Here is a 25,178-nt window from a genome sequence, read left to right on the forward strand (position 1 = left end):
AGGAGTAGAAAACAGACACAGTGGCACTACTGATAGCGCTCCGCCCTGAACAAAATACACAAAGCTTTCCTAAACACACAACAAATGGCCTTGAGAAAGAAAAAAGACATGCTGCAGCCTGGTCTTAAACCCTCACTGCCTTCATGTAGATGATCAAAGTCTGGGAGAGAGCTGTAACACTGTCTCGCACCACGCCTTCCACACACCTTGTCTGCCTAGCACTGAGCCTTCCCAGAGCCCAGCAGCAGCAATTCCAGCCCTGTGCTAAGTCATCCAATGAAAATAAACCCCCAAACCTAAATTTAACTCTAGGTATACAACTATTCCTATATAGAGAGTCCTATTAAAAATAAATGGGAATTGGTGCCTGTGGTGCTTATCATCCTGGGAAATTTAAGCTGCCAAGGAAAATTAAGACAAAGAAGATAGAAGGGGATTAAACACATTTGATGTTTAACAAATTCACTCCTGGAATGTATTCATTTGTCTCCTTCAGCAAAATAAATACTTTGCATTATTTGTCCCGGCTGAGCAGGATTGTTTCCTCACTTTTTCATCTATAGAACCAGTTTTCAGATCTAATTTCAGGATGCTATTTAGGGCCATAACAGCCAGTGCCTTCATGGGTCCTTCACGACATTACCTGTTGGAGATAACACTGACCTACCTGTTAACTAAGATCAGGTGCAGGTAATACAGAGCAATGGTAAGATAAGAATTATGTGTTATTCATCAAATAAACTATAAAAGGCATTTTCTGAGATAGTCAAGGTCCCCTAGAATACAACTAGGTTTTCTAATTGCAGGGACAGAATCTTTGTATATGTATGATCTACCCACAACAAGGTGGGAGTTCTGTAATAGCTGAAAAAAAGTATTTATGTGAATCAGACCACTAAATGATATCTAACGCTGTCTTATTATGAAGAAAGAATACAGATTGGAAGGAGCAGGAAATAATGAGATCTGGATTAAGAGAAATCAAATTGCCGTAGATATAGAAGTTATCCCTCTAGGATTTCGGCTTCCAAGCTGTCAATTTAGTATCTTTCAAAAATATTCACGTAATTATGCATACAAAAATTACCCTATATGGACCTATTTGTTCTAGACTGTTTTAGAAACTACAGGCTAAAATTTACAGTTATGTGTCTTTCTTCAGAAGGAAAAATTACAAAGATTTGTGTATTACATGTCCAAAATATATGCAGACATAAAAAAATACAGAATCATAAAAACAGTTTCTGGGAGGGCCTGATGGAGCTCTCTAGTTCACCTGCCTGCTGTAAGATAAGCCATCACCAACATAAGATTAGGTCAGATGCCGTTTTCTCTAGCTGAGTGTTGAGTCCTTCTGAGGACGACAGTTCTCTAAACTCTCTGGGGAACCTTTACCAGTACCAGGTTCATCACTACAAGATTTTTAAAAATGAACCTTCCAGGCCATAATTTGTAGCCTTTGTCCCTTGTTATATTGCATGGCACCACCTAGGAAGGTTTTTCTCCTTTATGTTTGTAATTCCTTTTCAAGTAATTTTAGGCTGCTATTAACTCACTTAGCCTCTTCATCAAACTGAACAAGCTCAGTTCCCCCATCCTGACTTGGTAGATCAGGTTGTGCTGGGATACTCTGATCTCTGTTGTCCTTTGATGGATCCCCCCTGATTTCCCATGTACTAGTAAGTAGGTAGATGTTCTATGTTGCATAGTTTCTAAAAGAAATTGCTGATGTGATACTATTCTGTTTACCATATAATAGAAATAGTCAATGCTTCCACTGCCAGGCTGACGAATATCATTCAAGGTGATATGTAAAGTATCTCCAGGTGCCATAACGGTATGCAGGATACTGATGCTGAGGTAGTTCAGGGAAACAGACTGGTATCTTTCAGCTCTGATACTGGTTTCTGGTGATTCTAATTTTTCTTTTCCCTCTTCAGCCTTTACCTGTCAGGGAAGAAAAAGGCAGAGTAAGTGTCCTTCAGGAGACAGTGTAGTGTCACCCTTCATTCAAATCTTGTCAGGTTATTCAGAAACAGCTGGGAAATGAGATGAATCACTGCTGAGAACTCATTAGCAGAACCTGGCATCAAACAACAGGGTTTTGATTATTTTATTCTTTTACCCTTTTTTGTCTCCTTCTGTATTTGCACTAGATATTTTTCAGCCTTTGCTCCTTCTGAATGAGAACAAATGGCTCAAAATCACAAAGTGATTTTGTACTTAAACATCATTTGTCTATTTTTATATTGTGCACATAGTAGAACTCTCTCAAATGTACTCAAATGTAGCCTACTGTCTGCATTGCTCAGGACTTTTCCTTCACCTTCTTATAATTTTCTGTCACTTCTCATGGCAATACTTCTTGCAGTCCCATTTCCATCCTTCATGCCAGGAAAATACATACCTGAACCAGAAACCCCCTACCCTCCACCACTACCATCAATGCATGCACTCCCAAAGATCTGATGTACAAGAGTGTCCACTTCAGTGAGACATTCTTCAGGCCCCTGGTCTCTCTAACCTATCTTACACAATCTGGACAAAGCTGTGCAGATAGATAGTGTAAGAAATCATGTTCCACTCTCTGTGCTAATTTAATGAAAATAGATCATCTTCGCAGTCATTAATGATTGTTTTATGAGGTATTCTCAGTGGCATATTTTTAAACCTAGATGTTTGGGTTTTCTTTACCATTATTTCAAGCATCTGAGCATCTCCAGGGATGTTAAATTTAAAGGGGATTAGACCCTCTTCATTAGAAAGTGCAGTCTTCTTCATTGAGGCATGTCCAGGCAAGGTAACAGTAGCAGTGACAGGTAGAGAGGCAGCAGGAGAGCCATCAACTGAAGTGACAGATGCCTATTGGAAAAAAATGTTTTTCTGTTACTTCAATGAAATGCCTGGGTTTAAAAACTTCCCACAAACCAAAATCAGTTGCTTTTATAAACTGGGAAAATACGAAACACGTTGGTGTGGAAAATTTGGAATTTGGGAGAATGGGTAGCAACTGACTCAGTCTGGACTCGAGCTAATGGTAAAAATCTTGGAACACAACTTAACAACTGCCCAGATTTTCACTTAGCATCTATTAGATCTCAGCTGATCCCAGAGATATTTGTATTTTCTCCACCTTATAATAAGGTAAATTTCTAGCTTTAAGTCTCTGCAGAAAACTTTGTAGAAAAACTTGAAGGTCTGAAGTTTGAAAACTAAAAAACTTAAATTTTTTTTTAAAAAGACAATACCCTGTTTTAGTTTTCAAAATTTGAATTTGATATGGGATTAATTTGATACACTGTTACTTTAATCTTCTGATATGGAAGTGAGGAAGAGACTGCTCCACATTTTATGACGCCTTGTTGTACAGCACTGCGCAGATGACTTCCAGAACAGAAAACCACCATTTTCTGGCTTCAGTTTCCCTGCTTAGGATCTGTGCATGCAGAAATGAGACAAACCAGGCACACAAACAGTAGCTCTGTGTTGGACCTATTCCTAACGGTCTCTGTTCTACAGAGCTCCCACAGGATCAGATAAGGATTTCATAAACAGGGCAGATATAAATCCCTTGCTATGGAGGCAAACAGAGTCGGCTTGATACTACATACCACAACAGAGAAGGAGGCTCCGGGCACAAAATACTTTTTGGTGTTAGACAGATCAACAGCATAAGGAGATTTCACAAACTTCACATTGCTGAGTTCCTCTTCCCTCATCTCACCACCTGTTAATATCAAACAGTATGTGTTGTTATGAGAGCAGTAACTATGTGATCACATATTACCATAGCATCCATCATTTCTGTTTTCAAGATTAATTGCTACTGAAGAACTTCTTGATAGGTATGCTCCCTGCTCATGTCTTGGATGAACATCAAGACAAAGTTATTGGGAGTTGACTGTGCTTGTGCATATATCAAGTATCACGGTCTGATAAAACTGTGGGAAGGTATAAAAGGACAAGTAGGACTCACAAGGGCTAGATCATCTGCATTGCACAGTAGGTGTAGTACATATTCCTTACCTTTAGACTGATAGCTCAGCTAGCTGAGGTAGAAAGCAAGCAAAGATACCAAGCTCAACTAATAACTTTCTTTGTATGGAAGGAATAGATGAGGCTGAGGTGCTCAAAGAAGATCTCAAGGGGAGCAATTTATCTGTGCTCATACAGGTGTCTGGTATCACTTCAGATGGACTAGGGTACCTTAGATATCCTCACAGGGATGCTTAACATGGGACAGACCGTACAGGAGAGTACTTACGGTAGACCTGAGCACTGCTGTAGCAGCAGTGGAATACCACATAAGATTACATAGGACATTTAAAGTAGCACTGGACATTTGTGTTCAGATAAGTGAATCCCACACAAGGTTATGTTTGTCCAAAGAAGGGGGTCAGATGAAAAAGACTGTGTGCACGGCAGTATGAGCAAGCTTTGCAGTGAAGATTGGTACAGTGGACAAGATTTGACACACAAAGGGTTATACCAGAGAAAAATCAAGGTAAATTTTCCAAACTGTATCAGCTAAAGCATAGTGTACTCACTTGCAGTTTCTACGGTGGTAACAGCAACATATAGATGAAGTCCTTCCAGAATGAAAATACTCTTCTCTAATTTCTCTTCCAAAAGTGAAGTATTTAAAGTAACTCTTCCTTTTCCATTTTGAATCTGAAATAAAAGTGGAGGAAAAAAAAAAAAAAAGTGACAATCCTCTACTGGTTTGTTGCCATTAGAATGAAAAAACTGTTGCTTATAGCATGACTACAGTATTATAGGGACCTATGTTTTGATAATTTCTGAAAGTATTCAGGTCACCACAATCAGAATAGTTCCACTGAACTCCAGTACTTACTGATAGCTGTTGCTCCAGGCCTGGAAGAAAGACTTTTCTCTCATTTTCATCCATTATGCCAAATCGCACATATGCAACACCTTGAATACCTTTCCCGTAAGTGTGTCTTTGGAAGGAAGAAAAGTAAGGAGATGAATCATTACATTAACAAAAAGCAAGCATAAATCAGACTAATTATTTTATGCTGAAACAAAACTGGGATATCTGTAGGCATGCCATCTGTAACTAATAACTTGGAAACAAAAATTAGTCCCACTTACTGATAATTCAAACATCAAGACTTTTACTGCTCTGTGTGCAGAGAAATATATAGAGTAAATCCTATTGGCAGAGTCACATGTGGAGGCCTTGTCTGACAGAGTTTACACCAGAGTAGTTTGTTTTGTTTTGGTTTTTCTGTTTTTGTTTTTTCTTTTACAAATTAACTAGAACTTTAGTTGCATAGTGAGGTCTCACACAACTCATCCCGTTCACAGGAAGCAAGAGAGGTATCCAGTGTATTTAGATTGGATGAACAGCTAATTCCTTTGTATAAGACACCTCATGAACAGACCATTTAAAATAAGGGACCAGAGAATCATCTCAGGGACCTACATAAAGTATTTGGTAGCTCTGAAGACCTTAAGAGACAGATACTACCTGCTGATATTTTAATACCTACATTAGGCCAACACCATCTGCTACATGTCTCTCCTATGGATTTATGCAGTATAGCATAGGAACCTCTGTCCAGAAAACCTCTGAACTCTCCATATAGGTCATGGAGACAGTGGATAGGGCACGTTGTTGCACCTGGCAGGCTCCTTACTCAACAAAACCCTGGCAGATGGCATCCTCCCGCAGCACAGCATGTAATGTGCTACATGAGACCTGTCACAACCATGGTGTTGTCTTTTACTTGTGGAAATACTGCTTCATGTCAGTTCTGTAATGACTTATTTTTGCTTAAACAAAGGCTCCTTCAAATTGACCTGATCAGCAGCACTGATCTATACCAATGAAACTAACTGAGAGACAGTTCTTAGGAAGACTGCTTAAAATGCCAGAACTAATAACTATGGGAAACAACAGTCAATATACCAAATAAGTGTTCATTTAATGCATGCCCAGTTCAGAAAAATAAATTCAATTATCATGAATTCCATATGCTGATTTTGATGAAAGGCAGGCAGGCTGGTGTAGTATCACTAAGACCTTGTCCAATAGACAAAAGAACATTATCCAGTTATTCAATTCCAGTTTTTCCTACTAAGTAATTACAATGTTAATGAGTAGTGAAATATACATGAAGGAGTTGCACAGTCCATAAACTCAAAAGTGAGTGCTGCAATAACATACAGAGGAAACCCTAGAAAGGATTAAAATATTAAACCCAGTTACCTGATACCACTTTATATCACAATATCAAGTAATCATGGGTAAAGCTAGTTATTATTCAATAGAACCAAAAAAAGAAGTGAAGGTGCTCAAAAGGAGATTAAAAGAGTTGAGTTTGTTCAGCCAAGCAAAAGGAGGTGAATACAGGGTTCTGCCAGCACTCTGAATGTGTGCTGGGCAAAGGAAGGACCAGCACAGTCAAGGCAAAGAGCTCAAGGACAGCAGGCAGAAGACCAAGAGGCCTAGGATGAAATTAGACTAGAAATAAAACTCAATAGAACTTGAGGGCTGGAGGATCAGTCTTCCACTTAGTTACAGTGACAGGGTCAATGTAGTACATTTAGCCACTGCACCCTGTTTGGACCAAGTCAATTAAATTGAGTGCAGTGCTGTGCAGCTGGTTAGCACAGCACAGACTATGCCTGCTCTACTAAATGCCTTGTCTTCCACAGCAGGGTGGCCACGTTCAGACCTGGGGTGTCTCTTGGTCTGTGCTTCCTCCCAGAATGTTTCCAGGAATTCTCTGGGGAGAGCTGTATAGTTGAGGCTGAGCCTGTGCCACGCACCAGCCAAGCCATCAGCAGCCAAACTCAGGGCTCAAGAACTTTCCCTGGAACTGTCTAATTTACTGCCTAGGTTACTCAAATACCTTTTCCGGTATTACCTTCAAATCCAAGCAAAGTTCATAATGTATGAGAGTAATTTTGCATAGAAGGAAAACATCTAAGAAATTGTATCTCAAAAGAGCATAGAATCATAGGATGGTTTGGGTTGGAAGCGACCTTAAAGACCACCTGTTTCCAGCACCCCTGCCATGGACAGGGACACCTTCCACTAGACCAGGTTGCTCAAAGCCCCGTCCAACCTGGCCTTGAACACTGCCAGGGATGGGGCAGCCACAGCTTCTTTGGGCAACCTGTGTCAGTGCCTCACCACCCTCACAGTAAAGAACTTATTTTTAATGTCTAACCTAAATCTAATCATTTTCTAGATTATTTCTCTCTCCATCTTCTTAATGTGTAAGGTGGGCAAGATATTTCTGGCCATTTTGGTGTACAGCTGAGAGGTAAAGAAAGAAAGAACTTTCTCCTAGGAGGCAATCATTAGTATTTCCACTCCTAAGAAACTTGAACATTAAATAGTCAAGAAGGCTTGATGTAAGTTGATGAGCCACTGTTAGATCACACAGCAAATCTAGATCTGCCAGTACGAGATCGAAAATACCTGAGCCACACAGCACAAAATACTTATCCAATCAAGGTTCAGTCTCATTCTTCCGAAGTACTCAAAATATTTTGATGAGTTAAATTTTCATTGTCTGACTTTCTACATTAATAGATGTCTTAGGCCATTCTAACTTTCTAATTTGATATAAGATCAAGTGTAATTTAGTCTCCATGGAGCCCTGCCTCATAATCTGGCCAGTTTGAGGGCTGAGCTCTGTAGCCATGTCTCATCCAGATCAGTGTTGCACTGCTCTGCAGTACTGCATGTGTCTGTAGTGATGGTCATGGAAAGTCCTCTGATCAACTGTGTTTATTCACCTGGAAACACCTCAGCACAAAATCGTTACTCTCAAATAAGCACTAGCTTATTACTTACAAACTTCACTGGGCTTTGAGAGAATTTGATCTCCATTTCTACTTGAACTACATTGAATAGCAACATCTGAAGCTTTAGAATGTTTCTAAATGTTTAAAGCATAAAGTGTAAAGAAAGGCAGGTTATTGTTTTGTCTGGAACCTTATCTAGCAACAGAGAGCAGGATCCTAGTCACCTTTTTACTATCAAACTAAAGTATTCAGAAAATCTTGCTTCATTTTCATCACCTCCACTTGGGCCCAGATAGTATTTCACACGAATATCTCAAGTTAGTAGTGGAAACACAGAGTATATAGGATTAAAGTCAGATTCAAGTAAAGCCAGAAGCTGATTAATTGTTAATGAAGAGAAAAAGGAGGAAGCTGCAAAGCTCATTATCTACTTCTCTGCCTTGTAAAACAGCCTTGCCATGAGCACACGTACTCTGCCTCGATATCAAACACAAAGCTGTCATTCCAGATGTGGTAGTATGGCTGAAGTGGGATGAGTTTGACTTCAAAAGATGGAAGCTCTACATGGAAGAAAAAAGAAGATAAAATGTCAGGCCATGCAAGTTTCAAACTTATCTTAAACTCCTGGCATATGGTAACACCCTCTGAGAAGATGCAGCAGTGCTGAGAGGATGTTTTAGTTTGACTCAGCAATGCACTTCTGAAGCAAATCCGATCATCTTCCCTTATACTGCTTTACTTCACATAGTACAGCAGTTTTCACGCACACAAAAATGATTTACATTTTCATTTATAATGAAAAAAAATCAATTAAAAATTTCATTTACAATAAAACCAAGCCAGAAGATAAGCTTTAACTGCTAACAAATGGGCATTAAATGTCCTGAACCAGAAGCAGTCTGAGGTAAACCCACCCTGAAATGGAATGAGTGTGAATGAAGTTCTCAGCATCAGCTATTTCACTCTGCAATTTGTTCCTATAAAGCCTAACTATCTACTACTGTAAATATAACTAGAGAAATTTGCTCCTGGATTTAGGTTTTACAGAGGATGCTGTAGCCTCCACTATAATGTTATACCCACTAGCTAAGGCAAGCCCAGTTTTATTAAACTGAGATTTTAATATAATCCTGAGAATTTCTTTCATCTTTAAGAAAAAATAAAACAAACAACCCCACTCTAAATTATAGTGCAAATAAATCAAGCCATTTCTTACCCCAAATTGTTAAATTCCTACATTTTTACTTCTTTTGCAATGCCCTTACTTTAAAAAATCTTCTCTCAGTATAGGTACAACTCTAAGCAACTTCGAAACTGAATTCTACTGAGAGAAAATAGGCAGCTTTCTTTTTTATTCTAGTCTTCACTGAAAACTTTGGTCAGAATTGCAATGATTTTAAAATGGAGCTCATTTCCATTTTTTTTTTTTTCTGGAATAGAACCCTTCCAAAAAAGGATATCTTATGAAAATGTTTGTTAATTAATTTGTATAAAAATAAAGGTTTTTTTGAACTGTAAGTGGAAGGCGCACAAAGCCAGAGTTCTTTTGTGCATCAGAGAGAGCAATGAGGCACTGAAACACTATGAATTTTGTTCCTAGTACCTAATTACTGCCAGGTTTAATCATTATAATATATCTTTTAGCACATAGAGATGACTTCATGTATTTATAGCACAAATTACATATTCTCTTACCATAAATTTTAACTTCAAATTCAGCAGAAACATTAGACATTTCATATTCATGAAACCAGGCTTTGATTTTCCAAGTTCCAGGCCTGAAGATCAGATTCAGCAGAAAAAAGTTGATTAGGATTCTTTAGATATTTTTATGATGCTAATATATTTAAATTCTCACTAAATGCTGATGTTTTCCTTGCCTTGATCTCATCCCAAACTAATTTATTAATGGATTTCTCTTTGCTAGGAGCCAGAAACATATTTCCAAATGTCCTAGGAAACACTCAAAAAGACTTCATGAGGAACTGCAAGATAAGATAATTGCAAGCCACATGTAGCATGCACTGCCTTTGAAAAGTCCCAAGAAATAGGTAATTCACCATATATTTCCTATAGCTGTGATGTCAGAATCAATCTAACATGCAAGAACACACTGAATATTAAGTAAAAGCTTGACTGTTTGAAATCAGAGGTAATTAATTACACTTTGTAAACATAGCCCTTACAGAAGTGCTCTACTTAGTGTAGTCAATATGGTTGAGCAGATAGGTAAGCAGTTTACTAAATTGTTCCTTACCAAGAGAAATGTTACTAATTGCAGCATATTAACATTAAATTCTGGACTCATCTCTATAAGATGAGGTGCTTAAAGGTAAAAAGATACTAACCATAGGTTCAATCCCTGCTCCATGGCGAGAGAAAATCAATTTTGAAAGGTAACTCAAACAAATCAGCAGTTAAAAATGTTAAGTACTTCAACAGATAAGAGGAATGAATCTGGGTGGTTTGATCCTGCTAACAGGAAGTGGGATGAGTCCTCCTCACTTTAGACATTATACTGTGAGGTCTCTAATCTGCATAGATCCCCTTGGGCTCCTTGACAGACAATGGAGAGAAACAGACGGTGATGAGATGTGGTTCAGCTCATCCTGACACAGACATCTAAAGCAGCTCAGATGAATCACAACCTAAATATCATAGAATCATAGAATCATAATATGGTTTGGGTTAGAAAAGACTTTAAACATACTCTAGTGGAAACTCCAGCCCCCCTTCCCCAGGCAGGAACACCTTCCACTAGACCTGGTTGCTCAAAGCCCCATTCAAACCTGACCTTGAACACTGCCAGGGATCTCAGTGGCAACCTGTGCCAGTGTCTCACCACCTTCACAGTGAAGAATTTCTTCCTAATATCTCATCTAAATCTACCTTCTTCCTTTTTAAAGCCATTCCTGCTTGTCCAATCCCTATATGCCCTTGTAAAAAGTCCTTCTCCAGACTTCTTGTAGACCCCCTTTAGGTACCAGAAGGCTGCTCTAAGGTCTCTCCAAAGTCTCTCCCATGTCAGAGAAGGGAGTGTGGGGTAACACACTTAGGTATAGACCCCTGCTTGACAGTAGGCACCAGAGCAACCATGCTCGGTTAACTGCTGTCTCATGCTGCCAGTGTGCCATGGTACTTCCCAGGTGTAATCAGAGCACAACTGTCTTCTTTAGTGCACCTCCTGTTCTGAAGAAATGGTAAAGCAGACAGTACAGAAAAAGAAGAGAGGAAAACAGGAGCATAGCAGAAAGAGGGGAAGTGAAAGACAAGACTTGTTTTTATCTTGAAGATAGTTCTGCTGCAAGAGACATTTTGACATGTGAGCTGTTTCAATGCTCAAGGCACAGCAGTAACGTACTCAGCAATGTCAGGTATTTCAAAGTTTTCAGTGAACACTGCTTTTATTTTCTGGTCTGACTTTTTAACCACCATTCCTTTTGAATTCTGTTGAGAGAGAAAAAACAAACAAAATTATACACCAGGTGTCAAAAGTCTACATCCAAAAGCTCAGGTTCATATGCTAGTCCTAACAAAGAGAAAATGCTCTGCTTGTTTTCTTGCTTTAATATTCACAGTATGTTTCCCTCCATGCTCCTGAAATTAGCCAAAAATAAGTAGACATTTCTCAAAATGTGTAAATACAGTTTTCTGGAGAGAAGGCATAGTTATAATTTTACTTTCAGATCTTTTTCATAGTTCCTGTGCCAAAGAATCACTCATTAACATTTTTTTGTCTACTTACTAGCACAGCGACTGTAACTGTGTCATCTGCTGGCCTCATAGCATTGTCCAGAATGAAGATCCTGTATTTTACTGGTTAACAGAAGAATAAATTTTTTCACATATTCATTTCTGGCCTTTCTAGGTAGCAATTATTACAAGCTCTGAAATGGGTTACTAAATTTAAGATAAAACATTTTCTTTTAATGAAAAGAAATCTGAGAAAAATAAAAGAAAAATAAATGCTTTGCATGTTTCACAACCAAACAGATACCTTTTAGAAGCAAGTTCCAAAAAATACCCAAGGAGATTCACTCAGTATTGTATCCCTTTTACAGTCAAGGCCTGCAACCAAATTCAAGAACTTTTTTGACTTGTCTCTCTTGTTAATTAAATTTTTAAGTAACAAAACAGTTGCAGTCTTTAAGTGAAAAGGATGCTGGTGTTGAAAACAGAAGCAGTAAGAGGTTTTTCACAGGTTTCTCACAATTTTGCTTTCCAATGGAAAGCCATTGTTAGGCTTTTTGACTAAAAAAGAACAGATTTTGCCTGGCTCCTATTAGAAGAGAGAATGACTTTGTAACTCCGGTGACATTTCCGCATGGGTTAATACAATGTGCAGAGCACACCCTGTAGAAGCCCTGCCTGTAAAAGGTGAGTTTAAAATCTGGACCAGCTGGTAAGGACAGAGGTAGAAGGGGTTAAATGAGAAGGATGTATACTAGGAAGATTCAAGTCACTGTTGCTTTTTCTAATCATGCCCTTGTAGTATTTATATTTGACATCTGAAATGCAGATTTGTATTTTAACCTTTGGAATTTGGTGTGTATATAGGCTTATCTGTCTGAATAAAAATGTAGCCTTTCTTGGAAGACAGGAGGATGCGAGTGCTTTGAATGGTCTGCTTATAAAGGTCTCTGCTTTCAGTGACTAGCAGAACATATGGCAGATGACTCCTCTTGAACAGATCCTGTCGTTGAGTTCCTGGCTTGACCTGAAGAAGACAAAAGAAACACACCCCACCCCCCCCACACACAAGAAGCTGGTAATTTTGGAACCACACAGCTAACGCCCAAAACACCTGAAGTGTTTAAATCATTTTATGAACACTATTCAAATACAGATACTAAATTATATCTTTCTCACTGAGCGTTGTATCTTGCGTTGGGTGAACATTTCTTTTTTAAGTATAAATGCTATCTAATCCCCCATTTTCCACCATAGAAATACATATTCTTCTGTCCAGTGGCAATAACTCAAGCCCAGTGACATTTCTTTAGTCTATGTGCATGTTAAATTCTAGTTACCATGTCATTTCGAAGTAGTAGCAGCTTCTTTTAGTCCTTCACTTGCTAAAATCCTGGCTATGAGATTAGAGCTTTACCTCATGGTGGTTAATACAATGTTTCTAAATGTCATGCTCAAGAAGAACCTGATCTGAAAGCTCAGGTTTTAGCTTTGTGAGTAATCAATCTGAGCTAAACTGAGTCTTGCTCTGTGCTGTTTTCCAACCAAATAGCCCAAACAAGTACTCGAACTAAATGCTGCCAGACTTCAGAGAGACATGTCAGAAGCAAATGGTGCAAAACAGGATGCAAAGAATTAATCAATTTACACGTTTGCAGAAACATCACAAGCTTTGGTCTGAGAAACTGCACGTTTCAAGGTTTCTCCTGTTTTGTAAAAACGGGCAGTATGCCAGAGGCAGTCTTAGTTTAAATTATGCAGAAAACCAAACAGCAATAAAACAATTACATGTTTTAAAATTTAATTTCATCACAGATCTACAGTGATGAAAAGCTCTTTCATCACCATGTGATGAGCATGCTAGTAGGGCACAAAAGAGCACCACAATCATCACTGAAATTATATTTGTGATTGTTTTATTAGCTGTTTGGGTGAATAGGGTGCTGCTGACACTGGAACTGGTGTTTTGCCATCTGTGTCTAAGGATCAGTGCTGTCTCTGTTCCAGTGTATTCCTAGTACAGATTATGGATTTTTTATCACCAAAGTAAAACATTTACATCACTATGATCGTAGACTCACCATTAATTTTTTCATGTCTTGGTAGTTGTTATTTTGGTTAAGGTTAAAGATGACCCTCTCTGATAGCAGCTGATTTTTTGTCTCATCTTTGAAGTATGCAGTAACTTGCACAGGATGTTGTGCTCCGTGGACTTGAACTGTTATTGTCTCATGTGTACCCAAATGTACCACATTTGGGGCAGTAATTAGAAATCTAAACCAACAGAAAAACAGATTGTCCAGTATGAAGAATGATTTTTGCATAATTAAAAAATGCCCTTGAAAGGGGAGGAGGGTTTGATATTTCTGCTCAAATATCTCATCAAAGCTCTTGTCTGGCCATGGCAAACACCTAAATACACTTGATCCTGGCGGTAACAAAACAAGAGTCTCCTCTTCAAAGTCAATTAGAAGGACTTTGTTAATGCTCTATTGATTTGCTCAGTTACATCTATTTCCCAAACAGAGGAATTTGTCCAACTAGAAGAACCAGTATCAACATATGTAAATGTCCACTCAAATAGAGGATAAGTACAGAAAAATTCTGAATCTCTCCCAGAAGTGAGACCTTTGCTTCCTGCATTGCAGAAATCAATTACAGAAAGGAGAGTTTTCTTTCCCAAGATTTTCCAGTCTAGTAAATGTCATAAACTAAAGAAGAGCAGACAGCAATAACAGCATGAATATCATGCTTCAGCAGGACATTTGAAATTGTTTGTTACAGAATGGATATCTCTCCCCTTACAAGTTCCTTGAAAAGGCAGTTTTACTTTTCCCCTATTTAAGGTAATACAAATTCTCAGTGATCAAAAAAAAAAAAAACCAGGCTTTGTTGATTTTCTATCAAAACCTTTAGCATTTCCTACTTTCAAACAATTTGTTAGGAGTGAAGAATTATTAATAAAGTGTACTTACGATGGTGCTTGCTGTGCGCTGGACAACAGCAAACAATAGCTCATCAAAAATAGCAGCCTTTCCATTGGAAAACTCTACATCTGCAAAACAGAAACACCAAACAGCCACTGTCAATCTCCCCTTGAGCTGCAGGTTGTAAGGAATGTTGTAAGGAATGAGCTGATGGCATACCGCAGCAAAGAGCATTGCCTATCCTGGTTATTTATTAATAACTAGCAAAACTGTGCAACCAATAATGATACACATGCTAGTGATACACAGATTAAATAGCCTGGGAAGAGACATTTTGGCCTGAGCCACAGTTTTACATGTGATTATTCATTCATTCTCTTCCTAGATTCAGCATTTTCACGATAGCAAATAGAAGTCATGAGCAGAGAGAAGTTTTCACACATATGGCAAAGGCAATCCCCAAATTCAACAAGACGCCATGGCTAAAAAGTGTCTGTTAAGCACTTCTAAATGGAGACAAATGTAAGTGACAGGTCCCTTCTCTATTAACTTTACTTCTTCATATCTTCTCTACTTAGCTTCAGGCATCTCTGTGGTCCACCAAAGTTGAGAGAAAGCTCCTGGTTTAGACAGCACCAAAGGAGTTGTGCTGGAAATCTACCCGTACAACTCAGTCCCAGTTTGTAGTCCTTGAAGGCATTAATGCTTTAACTTAAGTGGAATTAAAATAGGTGTCTTTCAGCTACTCACAAAGTTTTGCTTTATGGTCAAGACAGAGGGCTTTTCCAGAGTGTAATTAGTCTCATATTAGCATGAGCACATAAGATGATTCATCAGTTGAAGGCACTTCAGATTGCAGGAAAGACACACAGTCTCTTAAAAGGCAAGATACTCAAAAAAGGGGACAAAAAAAGTGTCTGAGGAATAACTCTGCAGGATTCAGTTTTGGTCAAGGGCAAATGAAATAACAAACAAAAAGTCTTACTGGGTTTCATTTTTGCAAGCTTTTACTGGATTGTTGTCTCACAGACATAATTTTGTTGACTAATGAAAAAAGAAAATTGCCCATCTGATTAACAGGAAGGTCAAATCCCAGAAATGATTACATGCCCGTCCGAAAGTTCTGGGGATAAACTGCCCTTTAATACACCACATTTAAATCTGTGTCTATAATTATTAACAATGGATGCCTTAAATCACCACTCCACTATTTGTAAGGGAAATTCATGCTCACAGAAAAGGCTGCTTGCACTGTGAGGGTGAAGAGGCCTCCATCTCACCCCACTCCTTGCCTAAGAGACATACTTTTCCTTGCTCTTCAGACAAGCTGCCTTAAGACAAGGAGGTAGGTGAATAGGAGAAGGTGTAAGGTGTCAACAAACCAGTTCCCTATTTTACACTGGGCTCTTCACAAGTGCTGTAGCTCCCTCTGACTCAAAATCAGACAGATGGCAAGTGCTTTCTGTCAATTGGTGGTCCCAGAAAGTACCAGCAGTAGTAGCAACAAGAATGTTTCTGGCTTCAAACTCGCTTCGGCAAAGGCTAAGATTTGCCTGCTCTAAGCATAGCTTTTTTCAAAGAGACAGTCGCCTTCACCCTTCCTCTTGTGGTTTCTACTCTCATTTCAGCTGTCAGACAAGGGGGAGAAGGTGAGAAAAGGTACCTCACCTTCCTAAGGGCCCAAATCCATGCTTTTCGGGAGATGTTTGCAGGAGATAGAAATGGGCACTGTTAAGACCAAAGTTACTTTCACTCTGCCCTCCTTCCCCACCCTCTCATTTCCTCTGCAGTTATGCCCTGAAAAGAAACAGTTTATTTCCATGTCAAAATCACATAATTTTCCTCAGGGCCTCTGGCTTCCAAGACCCAAGCTGGATGGTGAGGAACAGCGGCAATTTTCATCACCAATATGGTCTATGCTCAGGACAAAGACAGAGGTTTTGTGGAAGAAGTTCTGGTGGGAACAGGGCTCATGCTCTCCCCAGGGAGCAGAAGAGGCTTGTTAAACTTGCAGCTGGTAAAATAAGAACTTCTCACTCCTACATGAACAAAGAGAATGAGGGGAGCTAATTAACAGCAGCAGAAACTGTGGAGCATGCTAAGGCTCTGCCCATTTTCAGAAACAGTTTCATTTCTCGGTCTATATGGCTACTGTCCAAGGTCAGGGCTGATGCAATCACTGAGTCGTTCCAGTGACTAAAACAGGAAAAGAAACTAATATTAATGGATCCTTTATATTTTAATCTAGAGAAATAAAACATAATAATAAAAAACTTTTAACATCCACAAGGTCAACACCCCAATACCCTCTTGTTGAGAAACACATACAGAAATATCCCAGCTGAAAACTCAACACAACCAACATGGGTTTCCTATTCCTGAAGTCACTGGAAAGGCAACTTTGCACAGTGGGGTCACACCAAAATCTCACTGTTGTGCCAATCTTTATCAGAGAGGAGGAGAAGTGCTTTCCATTGTCCAGGCTGGCTTGTTTGTCAGGGGACTCTGGTCTGTTTGTACAGCTATACAAAGAGCCAACTACGAACTCACAGTGAAACATTTTCAGAGATTGCTTTTTTAAAGGGGACCTTGCAAAAGCCATTTTTTTGCTTTCAATTTTTTTTTAATTGGATTTGCACACTTTGGCTTCCTTGTGAAGTACGGCTAGGTACATGTGTGTACTTAATGGTGATCCATAGCAATGTGTTGCATGACCATGCTATACTTGAATTTAAAGAGGTGTTCTTAAAAAGGCGTTTGTTATCCATAATATAAACAAATAATTGTAATTAAATAAGGATTTTTCTCTCCATCTCTTACAAAAAAAAAAAAAAAAGAGCAAATGCATACATAACTTTTTAGGCTTAAAATTCCTTATGCTTTATTTGACTGTCTATGAGTTTATATAAAATGATCATTGTGCTTGTTCTCTGGTATCACAGATTTTTCAGATTGGCTGGGATTTTGATTCCTAGGAATATGGAAAATATTCCAGTTCAAAGCCACATTAAAATATAACAAAATGAAATGAACTGAAATAAAAAAATGAAAAAATTAAAAATGAACTGAAATAAATAAAATAAAATAAAATAATAAAAATTTCTCCAGCATATGCATGAAAGAGAGAACACAGAAAACTCACCATAAAATAACTTCTGCATCCATTATTTTTCTAAAGACAAAGTCCTTTTCTGTTTACTCACCACCTACTTTTCACCTATTGATCCTTCAACTGACCCACAATCCAGTCCAGTGTGTGGAAAAATGGTCTGAGATTAATGGATGTGTAAGAAGGAATTGGTGAGCCCTGAATGTAGGGAGACAGACTTGCATTATTTTGAATATATGTTATCTTTCTTTTTACTAGCTTCATTTGAACTTTGTAGGTTTTCATAGTCTTTTGAGTACCAGCAGTAGTGTTTGTTCTTTGGCTTGAAGTGCTTCCAAAAAAGCTTTTTCCCCTTAATCTCACTAAATGCTAACAAGACCGAACTTTTATTTCAGTTTCTTAATGCACTCTTTCACCTTTCCCTGGCAGAAGAGTACAAAGGACAGCTTCTCAAAGCACATTTTACAAATAAGCACTGTGGTGATATCCTTTTTGTCGAGTTATAGGGAATTATGATAAACACAAAAGGCAATGATTCACTTCTGGCATTTCAGAAAATTACATTTTAAAATCTGCTTTCAACAGCATGAAGTGTGGGTCTAATTTGAATGGTTCCTCTTAACGGCAGGATAACTTCTCTTTAGCTTCAATGTAAATCGAATATGTAAATTTAGATGATACGATGATACTTTTTTTCTTTATCATAATCTGGTCATGAATTAAAAAGTTAATCTAGGCTTCAGTTGCTTTTACCATGAAAAATTGTCCTTTTTGTCTACATTTTCTTTAAACATTCTGCATTTAGTGCTCCTAAGAGTATCTGCTTAATCCCCAAAACAACCCAGGCTCCTAAATGAAAATAGAAAAACCCATGGATATATCGGTTTTCCTAATATATACAGATAAAGCAACCAGCCTTAGTTTTTTCTTCTGGGTTCCTCCTTCATTTTTCCACTAGGTAGGATTGATTCTGTGATTTTCTTAACATAGTGCCAAAAAAAAAAAAGAAAAGAAAAGAAAAGAAATTTAGTATTTGTGAAAAACACACAAACCCAGCACTGCATGTGGGGATGAAATGGGTTGCGAAAGTGATCTATATAAAAGAGTATGTATTTTTTCAGGTCAAAGAATAATTGTGTTGTACTACAGACATAATATTTCACCCCACTGTAGTAACACATCCTGGGTTTTGGGTTAAATGTTTGTTTGTTGTTTTTTTTTTTTCCTCTGAGTAACAGAGCTTTTGGTACCTTTAAGAAATGTAGGTCAAATTTAATAAATATACCGACTAGAGCCTTGCTGAGAGAAAATCCATTGGACTGCATATGGCCAGGAGAGGAGATGTCTGAAAATGCAGATGGCTCTCTCACCCCAGGTGAAAGAAAAGAACTGCTGGAAAAGAGGAATGAAACAACTTGGCCTAAATCATAATGGATATTTGGGGTACTGCCATTGTACCCAAACATCCTGAGACTGTCTACAGTCTTACTCTCAAAACCGTCCTTTGTGTTTTGTTATTTTTATTTTTTCTTAATTTGCTTTCAATTTCATTGTAAACCCCAAAGAAAACCCATTTTTTTCCTTGCTATCAACTGTAACAAATGCACATAACTTACAAAATTTAATATATTTCAAATATTTTGATCTTTCCCAACTCGTCCATTTTTATTTAATGGACTTTAATGAACATAATTGTCTCTTTAGGGCATTCTTCTCCTTTTCATGGGAGAAAAAGATAGGAAGTTAAAAAAGCAAAAGGCATCTTGATCATATCAGTGGCAAAAGCTAAGATTTTAACTAGCTGAGAAGAGTAAGAATAAAGTTTACACATCCAGGTCTGTGGATGTGGAAGCATATAATCAAATCAAGGAAAACTAGTCTTTTATATTGGCAAATTTTAAAAAGCAACTAAGAACTGTTACTGACCCTTGTCCTTTGAATTTCCTGACTTGTTAAATGGAGATACTCCAACATTTTGGACAATGGCACAATTATGCTAAAAAGTGTTTCACAAACGAATAGGAGAAAAAAATGAAATGCCATGTACAACCACAGCTCATCGTGTGCCTGTCTGCCACTGGAAGCTTTCCTTGTTCTGATCTGCAAATTATACCTAAAACCTTCACTTCATCCACTAACTCAGAGGAACATGAGACACCAGAAAGTAAAACACCACTTAGCCTGGTGATGGGACATAGCCAGGTCCTTTGAAGCGAAGCATGTGGGCCTCCCAGAGCACTGTACGCACAGAGCCCTGGTACCGTCCAGTGGGCAGCTCCACCATGGCAGCAAGCTTTCATGAACTGTGAAATTGCCAGTCCTGCCTTCTGAGACCCCCTGCTACCTCCCAGACAGGTACTTGGAACAATGGGGAGTGCAGGTTGCCTGTAGGTGAGCTAAGTACCTGAGCTTCACCACAGTCAGTACAGGTAGTGGGTTTTGAAAGATTATTTGGGTTATCCTAGTGGAGGGACTTATCCCAGTCTGCTCTGAATGCCTAAGCGCATGTTAAAAAAGAAGAGAAAAAGAGTAAAACCAGGTGACCCACTGGCAGTTTGGATTCAATCATGCATTCTCTTCTGGTGGGATTCACTATGGGATACTGAGAACCACTCACCTGCTGACATCAACAGCCTTTACTCCACTGGGTCCAAAACCAACTTGTCTGGATAGAATTCCAGGTTTTTATACAGCTTTTTAACCCACTGTTTAGTCTATCATCTTGAAAGAAAGCACACCAGCAAAAGCAGCGCTTGCTGCTCAAGCCATGTTTTAAGGGTAAGCTTTTTATATAGTCAGTGATGTTCTCAGTTGGCAGTTCAGAGCTAGTCATGAGCACCTTGCTTTACCCAGCTACATCAGCTTCATGGCAGTAGACCCTGGAAGGCAAGGTGAAATGTTTTGTGGTGACCAGCACCGTTTATTGCCAAGAACAAGCCTTATCTCACTTGCATCCTTTCTGAAAAGATTATTGCAGTCAGAAGCCTGACCCCTCTCTGTGCCTTCTGGACTTTCTGCTATACTGCTGCGCACTCTTCTTTCCCACTCCCTTCAAGGCAAAATCTTATCTGGAAAACATGGGGCCCCTATTCTGTGTTCCAGCTAAATTCCACTTACAACTAAAAGGGAGGGGGAAGATTATTTTAAATCATTTTTAAGCTCCCCATATTTCACAATAGGCAGAGGGCTAGCTTCACTTCTAAGGAACTAAAGCACCTTAAGATTTTGTGATATAGGGCCAGTTATTTAGAAATGCTAACACATTTCTGGCACACAGAAATAGGCTTCTCTGTCATAACACCTCTGAGGTTAAAAGAACACAGAGACAAAATACACCTTCTACAGATATTTATTTTACTCTTTTTACCTATTCCTCTTTACAGTGTGCAGATAGCCCTTCTCCCAGGGGGGTTAAAGTAGAAATAAAGGCTGGCTTAATTGTATTTACAGTGCTCTTAACAAAATAATAACCCTATCTGAAACTCAGATATCTGAAAGTGCCCTCTCTAAGGAGTCAGACAGGCAGGATCCCCTACACAGAGCAGTCCAAGACTGTATAAAAGCAAGATAATGTGTATAAGGTACACAAGAATGCAGCTGTGAGCTTAGGAAAACACTCTTCATGCAAACACAGATAAAGACATTCCTTCCTTTTTGGCAGCCCTGAGAGATGTACCTTGACCGTCTCCATATCTGCCTGCAAAGATGACCCACAAACATCCTGCCTTCATTCCTGGGTGCTGCTTTTCACCTCTGTCACCTAACACAGAACTGTATCCTACCTACATACCTACATGTTCTTCACTACAAAGTCGTCAGTTAAAAGAAGCTGAGACCTGAGGACCCAGCCCTTGGAAAGTAGCACACCCCTTGTTAGTGGCTAAAGACCAGAAAATGAAGTATTTCTCACACCTTGGAATTTGGAGAATCAGCCAGGCCTTGCCAAAGTTATGGACAGTCCTCACGCGGCTTTAGAGGAAATACCGGTAGGAAAATCAGTGAGCAGCAAGCTACTCATATCCATAATGTTGTGCTTTATTTGGGATAACAGAAGATGGGGGGGGGGGGGGGAGTGGGGGGGGGAGTGGCATAAGAAACATCCCTTGTGTTTGTTTTTTGGGGTTGAATAGGGATCATCAGCAATACAAAACTCAGGTTAAAAGTCATGAAACACAAAAGCAAAACTTTGGGGCTGGAGCTGTGTTACAGCCTTCCCATCCCACTGTTTTCTTGTGTTAGTGTGCAAGTGTGGATGCCCAGTGTGCCCTGGCAGAAGCTCTTCAGCATCCTTGCATCAGTGAAAGCTGAGGAGGGAGATTCTTCCAAAGCAGCTCTGAAGGGAAGTGTGTGGAGGTGAAGGAGCTGAGGATAAGAAGGAGAAATAAGCAGATACAGATCTTCATCCAGTGAAGTCATTACAGAGAGACTGGATGAAGTATCACCTTCCTCCTCCCCCTTCTCCCATAACAGTGGTCAGAATTGACCTAGTTTCTGGTTTCCTTCAAAATCCTTTAGTGAGCATGTTTATTGTAACAGCCAGAGTGCAAATAGTGTAGCTAAAGAAAAGCTTATGCGTAGAGATTTCTGTAGTTCAGAGGGATTTAAAAGATGTGTGCATATGTATGTTTACCTGCGTGTGCCTACATGAGCCTGTGCACTCATTTTACAGAGGTTTCCAGTGGTTAGTTTTCTTGGGACTGTGCAAAAGCCAAAAAGAACAGAAGGTGGCAGGTTTTCAACATTTTCATGCAGCAAAAAAAGTACAGTAAATGAAATGCAGGAAGGAGCTATAGTAAAAGGAAAATGGGAAGGTAATAAAGGAAAAGGATACCAGAAGGAAGAAGAGAGCTAAGCCAAGATTATGTCTGATTTGATATACCTGTGCTGTTGATGATTATATTAACACTGAAGGCTATATTTTCCCCATTTTTGCAATGTAATTCACTGATGCTGTAAGGGCTGATTTTGCCAGACTCTGAAAAACAAATCACACAGTGTGGCCAATTTATCAAGATCTATACAGAATACAAATGTGGCTCTGAGATTTTCCCTTTAAAGTGCAGGTACATCAGAGAGTGCACCAGGCAAAAAGGAGAATGAATTTACATTTGCCATAAAATTATGAAACAAAACCCAAATCAGAGAAGATTGCAGAACTATTTGTTCTCACATCACTAAATTAAAGATATTCCTGAATATTCGACCAGGCTTTGTGAAACTGTTCCCACAAAACAGGTGCCTTTTAACCTGCAGGCACCCTCTTGGCCTGCCTACTATTAAGCACACATTTATCTCTTTTTTCCAACAGATCTATTTCAAGCAACAGGTTTGCCTCACACTGTGTGTCAGCAGCACAAAAAGACCTGTTTGCAGCCAGTGTTGGTGACTTACCGGGTGGGATGTTCCTTGTGTCTTGAGCTCTCCTTTTCACTTTATTCTACAAACTAATTGCTGCAGCTCGTTCAATAAGAAAAGGACTGAGTGTTAGGTTTGAGTGCTTCAGACGGACACCAAGGGCTGGTCTGAGCTGGAGCAAAGCAACATCTCCTGCACTGGCGGGGATGCCAGGAGCCACCATGGAGTTAAGGTCCCATCCACAAGCACTCATGTGGGAATAAAGCAGTACTTCTGTGGCCCTTAGAGAAATTCTGGACTGTGTCCGACAGATGATGGCTCTTCTTTGTTTTGCTGCCAAATTCCCCCATTCCCTGGGCAGCTGATTAGGTTTTAACTTCATACCTTCACCAAATGAAAAAGGCTCTCTTAAAATGTCTGGGGACCAGGGAGAGCAGCCTCACGTGGCCCAGACACTGGCAGCATCCCTGTCACTGGCCCTCAGCCTGCTGCCTTCCTTCTAGCTGGAAGCATTTCCAGGCCATTCTGCTAATAAGTGACCAAAACCAGCTCACAGCAGTAACAGAAAGGGAGATGAGGGACCAGCAGCCCAGGAGAGGGGCGTAAGGAGAAGCTGCTGCCATGGCTATTGCTTTCCATCCTCCAAGCAGGGGGAAATCCTGCTACTGCGACAGCATAACATAAAAGAAATGGAAGAGGCACTGAAACATGGACTTTTGGAGAACTTCTGTCATTTAACATCTCTTTTTCTCAAAGCATTTACTTGCTGCTCTCCAAACACAAGGTATTTTGGAGGAATGACTGTGCTGCCCCCTGGCATCCAATAGCAGACCAGCACTGAAATGCTCAAGCTGGAAGTAGAGGTGGCAGCTGCTGGTCCCAGGAGCCACCATCTGGGAGACAGCCCTGAATGCCATCAGTTTGCTCGTTTTGGACTCCAGTAGAGTGTATCAAATCAGTCTTCCTGATCCCAAGTACTGAGAGGTGCATTCTCAGGTTTTGCTTGTGGGTCTGGCTGCTGTGATTCCTTCCAGGCAAATACACCTTGAATTCTCCTTCTCAACCCGTAACACTTCAACTTTGAGATCTTATCTGAGGAATTGCATAGAAATAAAAAATTGTATTGTATAGTACAAAAATATAAACACACACATAAAATATGTACTATTTACGTATATCAGCATCTGTTGCCTACCATATAAAAGCCGCAAATGTATTATATATAACCATATGTAAAGTTTAAAATATATATTACATTATAAAATCTATACAAAATATATAGAATAATAAAAACATATTGTGTGTGTGTGTGTTTATGTGTACACACACGCACTTGTTGCAGTCATGACTTGAAACCAGTCGTTTTGTTGGAGAATAAAACTTCTCAGCCACTTCATGAGGAGTCTGGGATAACTCATATTACCACAGCTGACAGTTCCAGATGGGAACTACAGGCAATGCTTAAATGCTGCAAATGCAATTTTTTCAATTGTTGGCATCACTCTTAACAGTCATAATGGTGTTACAGATGTTGAATGCACAGTTCCTGAGAAAACTGGAATTTCTGGGGGGAGAAATATTTTGAGAGCTAAATTAAAGAGGAAAATCCAAACAGCAGTGCACCAAGTCAAAGAGCTCAGACAGGAGTTGTTATGGGGGGTCCTGTTCTAAGTACAGTGTCTTAGGGTAAGAAAATCCCCACTACTGTGGAAATAGTAATAAATGGGTGAAGCAATTGTTTGCAGGAGGTGCATACACAAACTTCTTCAGGCTAATGTGTGATTACAGAATCTGAATTTTCTGGGCAAGCTGTACAACTATACTACTAATTCAGAGAAAACCTGCCAGCAAGAAAAAGCAGTTGTTGAATTGTTCCCATTTCATCTGGATACATAAAAGCAAGAAGGGCGCTCTGTCTCTGAAACTCACCTTTTTTTGAGGTTCCAGCCTGGTTAAAAACATTTAGGTTAGCAATGAAGGAGCTGCAGCCACACACCACTCTGGTTATATCATGCACGCAGCCTACTGCACTGAGACTCCCTGTCAATGAACTAAGTTTTCCCATAGCCAAACATGGCATGTAGACTTGTTATCAGCAGCTGGAATTGTGCTCCTCTGTTCCACTTCTGTTCAGCAAATTTTAGGGGTCTGTGCCCATCACAATACAGTCCATAACAGCTTTTTTTTGTACCTTGTTCTCCCAAGGGAGGGTGTGAGTGCGGTTTAAGTGAAGTGAGCATGGTCTGCTGAGACTGTTGCTTCTGAAGTCCTGGAAGATAAGAAAGAAATGAGCACATCCCTTGTGCAGCATG

General features: G+C 39.4%; 1 protein-coding gene and 1 long non-coding RNA gene across 2 annotated transcripts in view; one reads left to right on the forward strand and one right to left on the reverse strand.

Moving 5' to 3' along the window:
* LOC134161812 (complement C4-like) overlaps positions 1-14,603 on the reverse strand; it is a 41,879-nt gene extending 27,276 nt beyond the window's left edge. Inside the window, exons 1-12 of the mRNA XM_062614984.1 lie at positions 14,451-14,603; positions 13,557-13,749; positions 12,319-12,502; positions 11,531-11,601; positions 11,147-11,232; positions 9,481-9,563; positions 8,258-8,345; positions 4,856-4,961; positions 4,548-4,671; positions 3,612-3,727; positions 2,695-2,862; positions 1,750-1,947 (exon numbers count right to left, since the gene is read on the reverse strand). Of these exons, the coding sequence (XP_062470968.1) occupies positions 1,750-1,947; positions 2,695-2,862; positions 3,612-3,727; positions 4,548-4,671; positions 4,856-4,961; positions 8,258-8,345; positions 9,481-9,563; positions 11,147-11,232; positions 11,531-11,601; positions 12,319-12,502; positions 13,557-13,749; positions 14,451-14,515 (1,482 nt within the window). The 5' untranslated portion in view covers positions 14,516-14,603. The remainder of the gene's footprint in view (positions 1-1,749; positions 1,948-2,694; positions 2,863-3,611; positions 3,728-4,547; positions 4,672-4,855; positions 4,962-8,257; positions 8,346-9,480; positions 9,564-11,146; positions 11,233-11,530; positions 11,602-12,318; positions 12,503-13,556; positions 13,750-14,450) is intronic.
* Positions 14,604-21,367: 6,764 nt separating this feature from the next.
* Positions 21,368-24,060, forward strand: LOC134161814 (uncharacterized). Its single transcript, XR_009964102.1, has 3 exons — positions 21,368-21,497; positions 22,820-22,905; positions 23,623-24,060. It is a non-coding gene; the product is annotated as an uncharacterized LOC134161814 (long non-coding RNA).
* The last annotated feature ends 1,118 nt before the right edge of the window (positions 24,061-25,178 follow it).

Source organism: Pezoporus occidentalis, unplaced genomic scaffold, assembly GCF_034315485.1.
Source record: "Pezoporus occidentalis ecotype Australia unplaced genomic scaffold, CSIRO_AGI_Poc_V1 ctg18, whole genome shotgun sequence".
Classification (NCBI taxonomy): domain Eukaryota; kingdom Metazoa; phylum Chordata; class Aves; order Psittaciformes; family Psittacidae; genus Pezoporus; species Pezoporus occidentalis.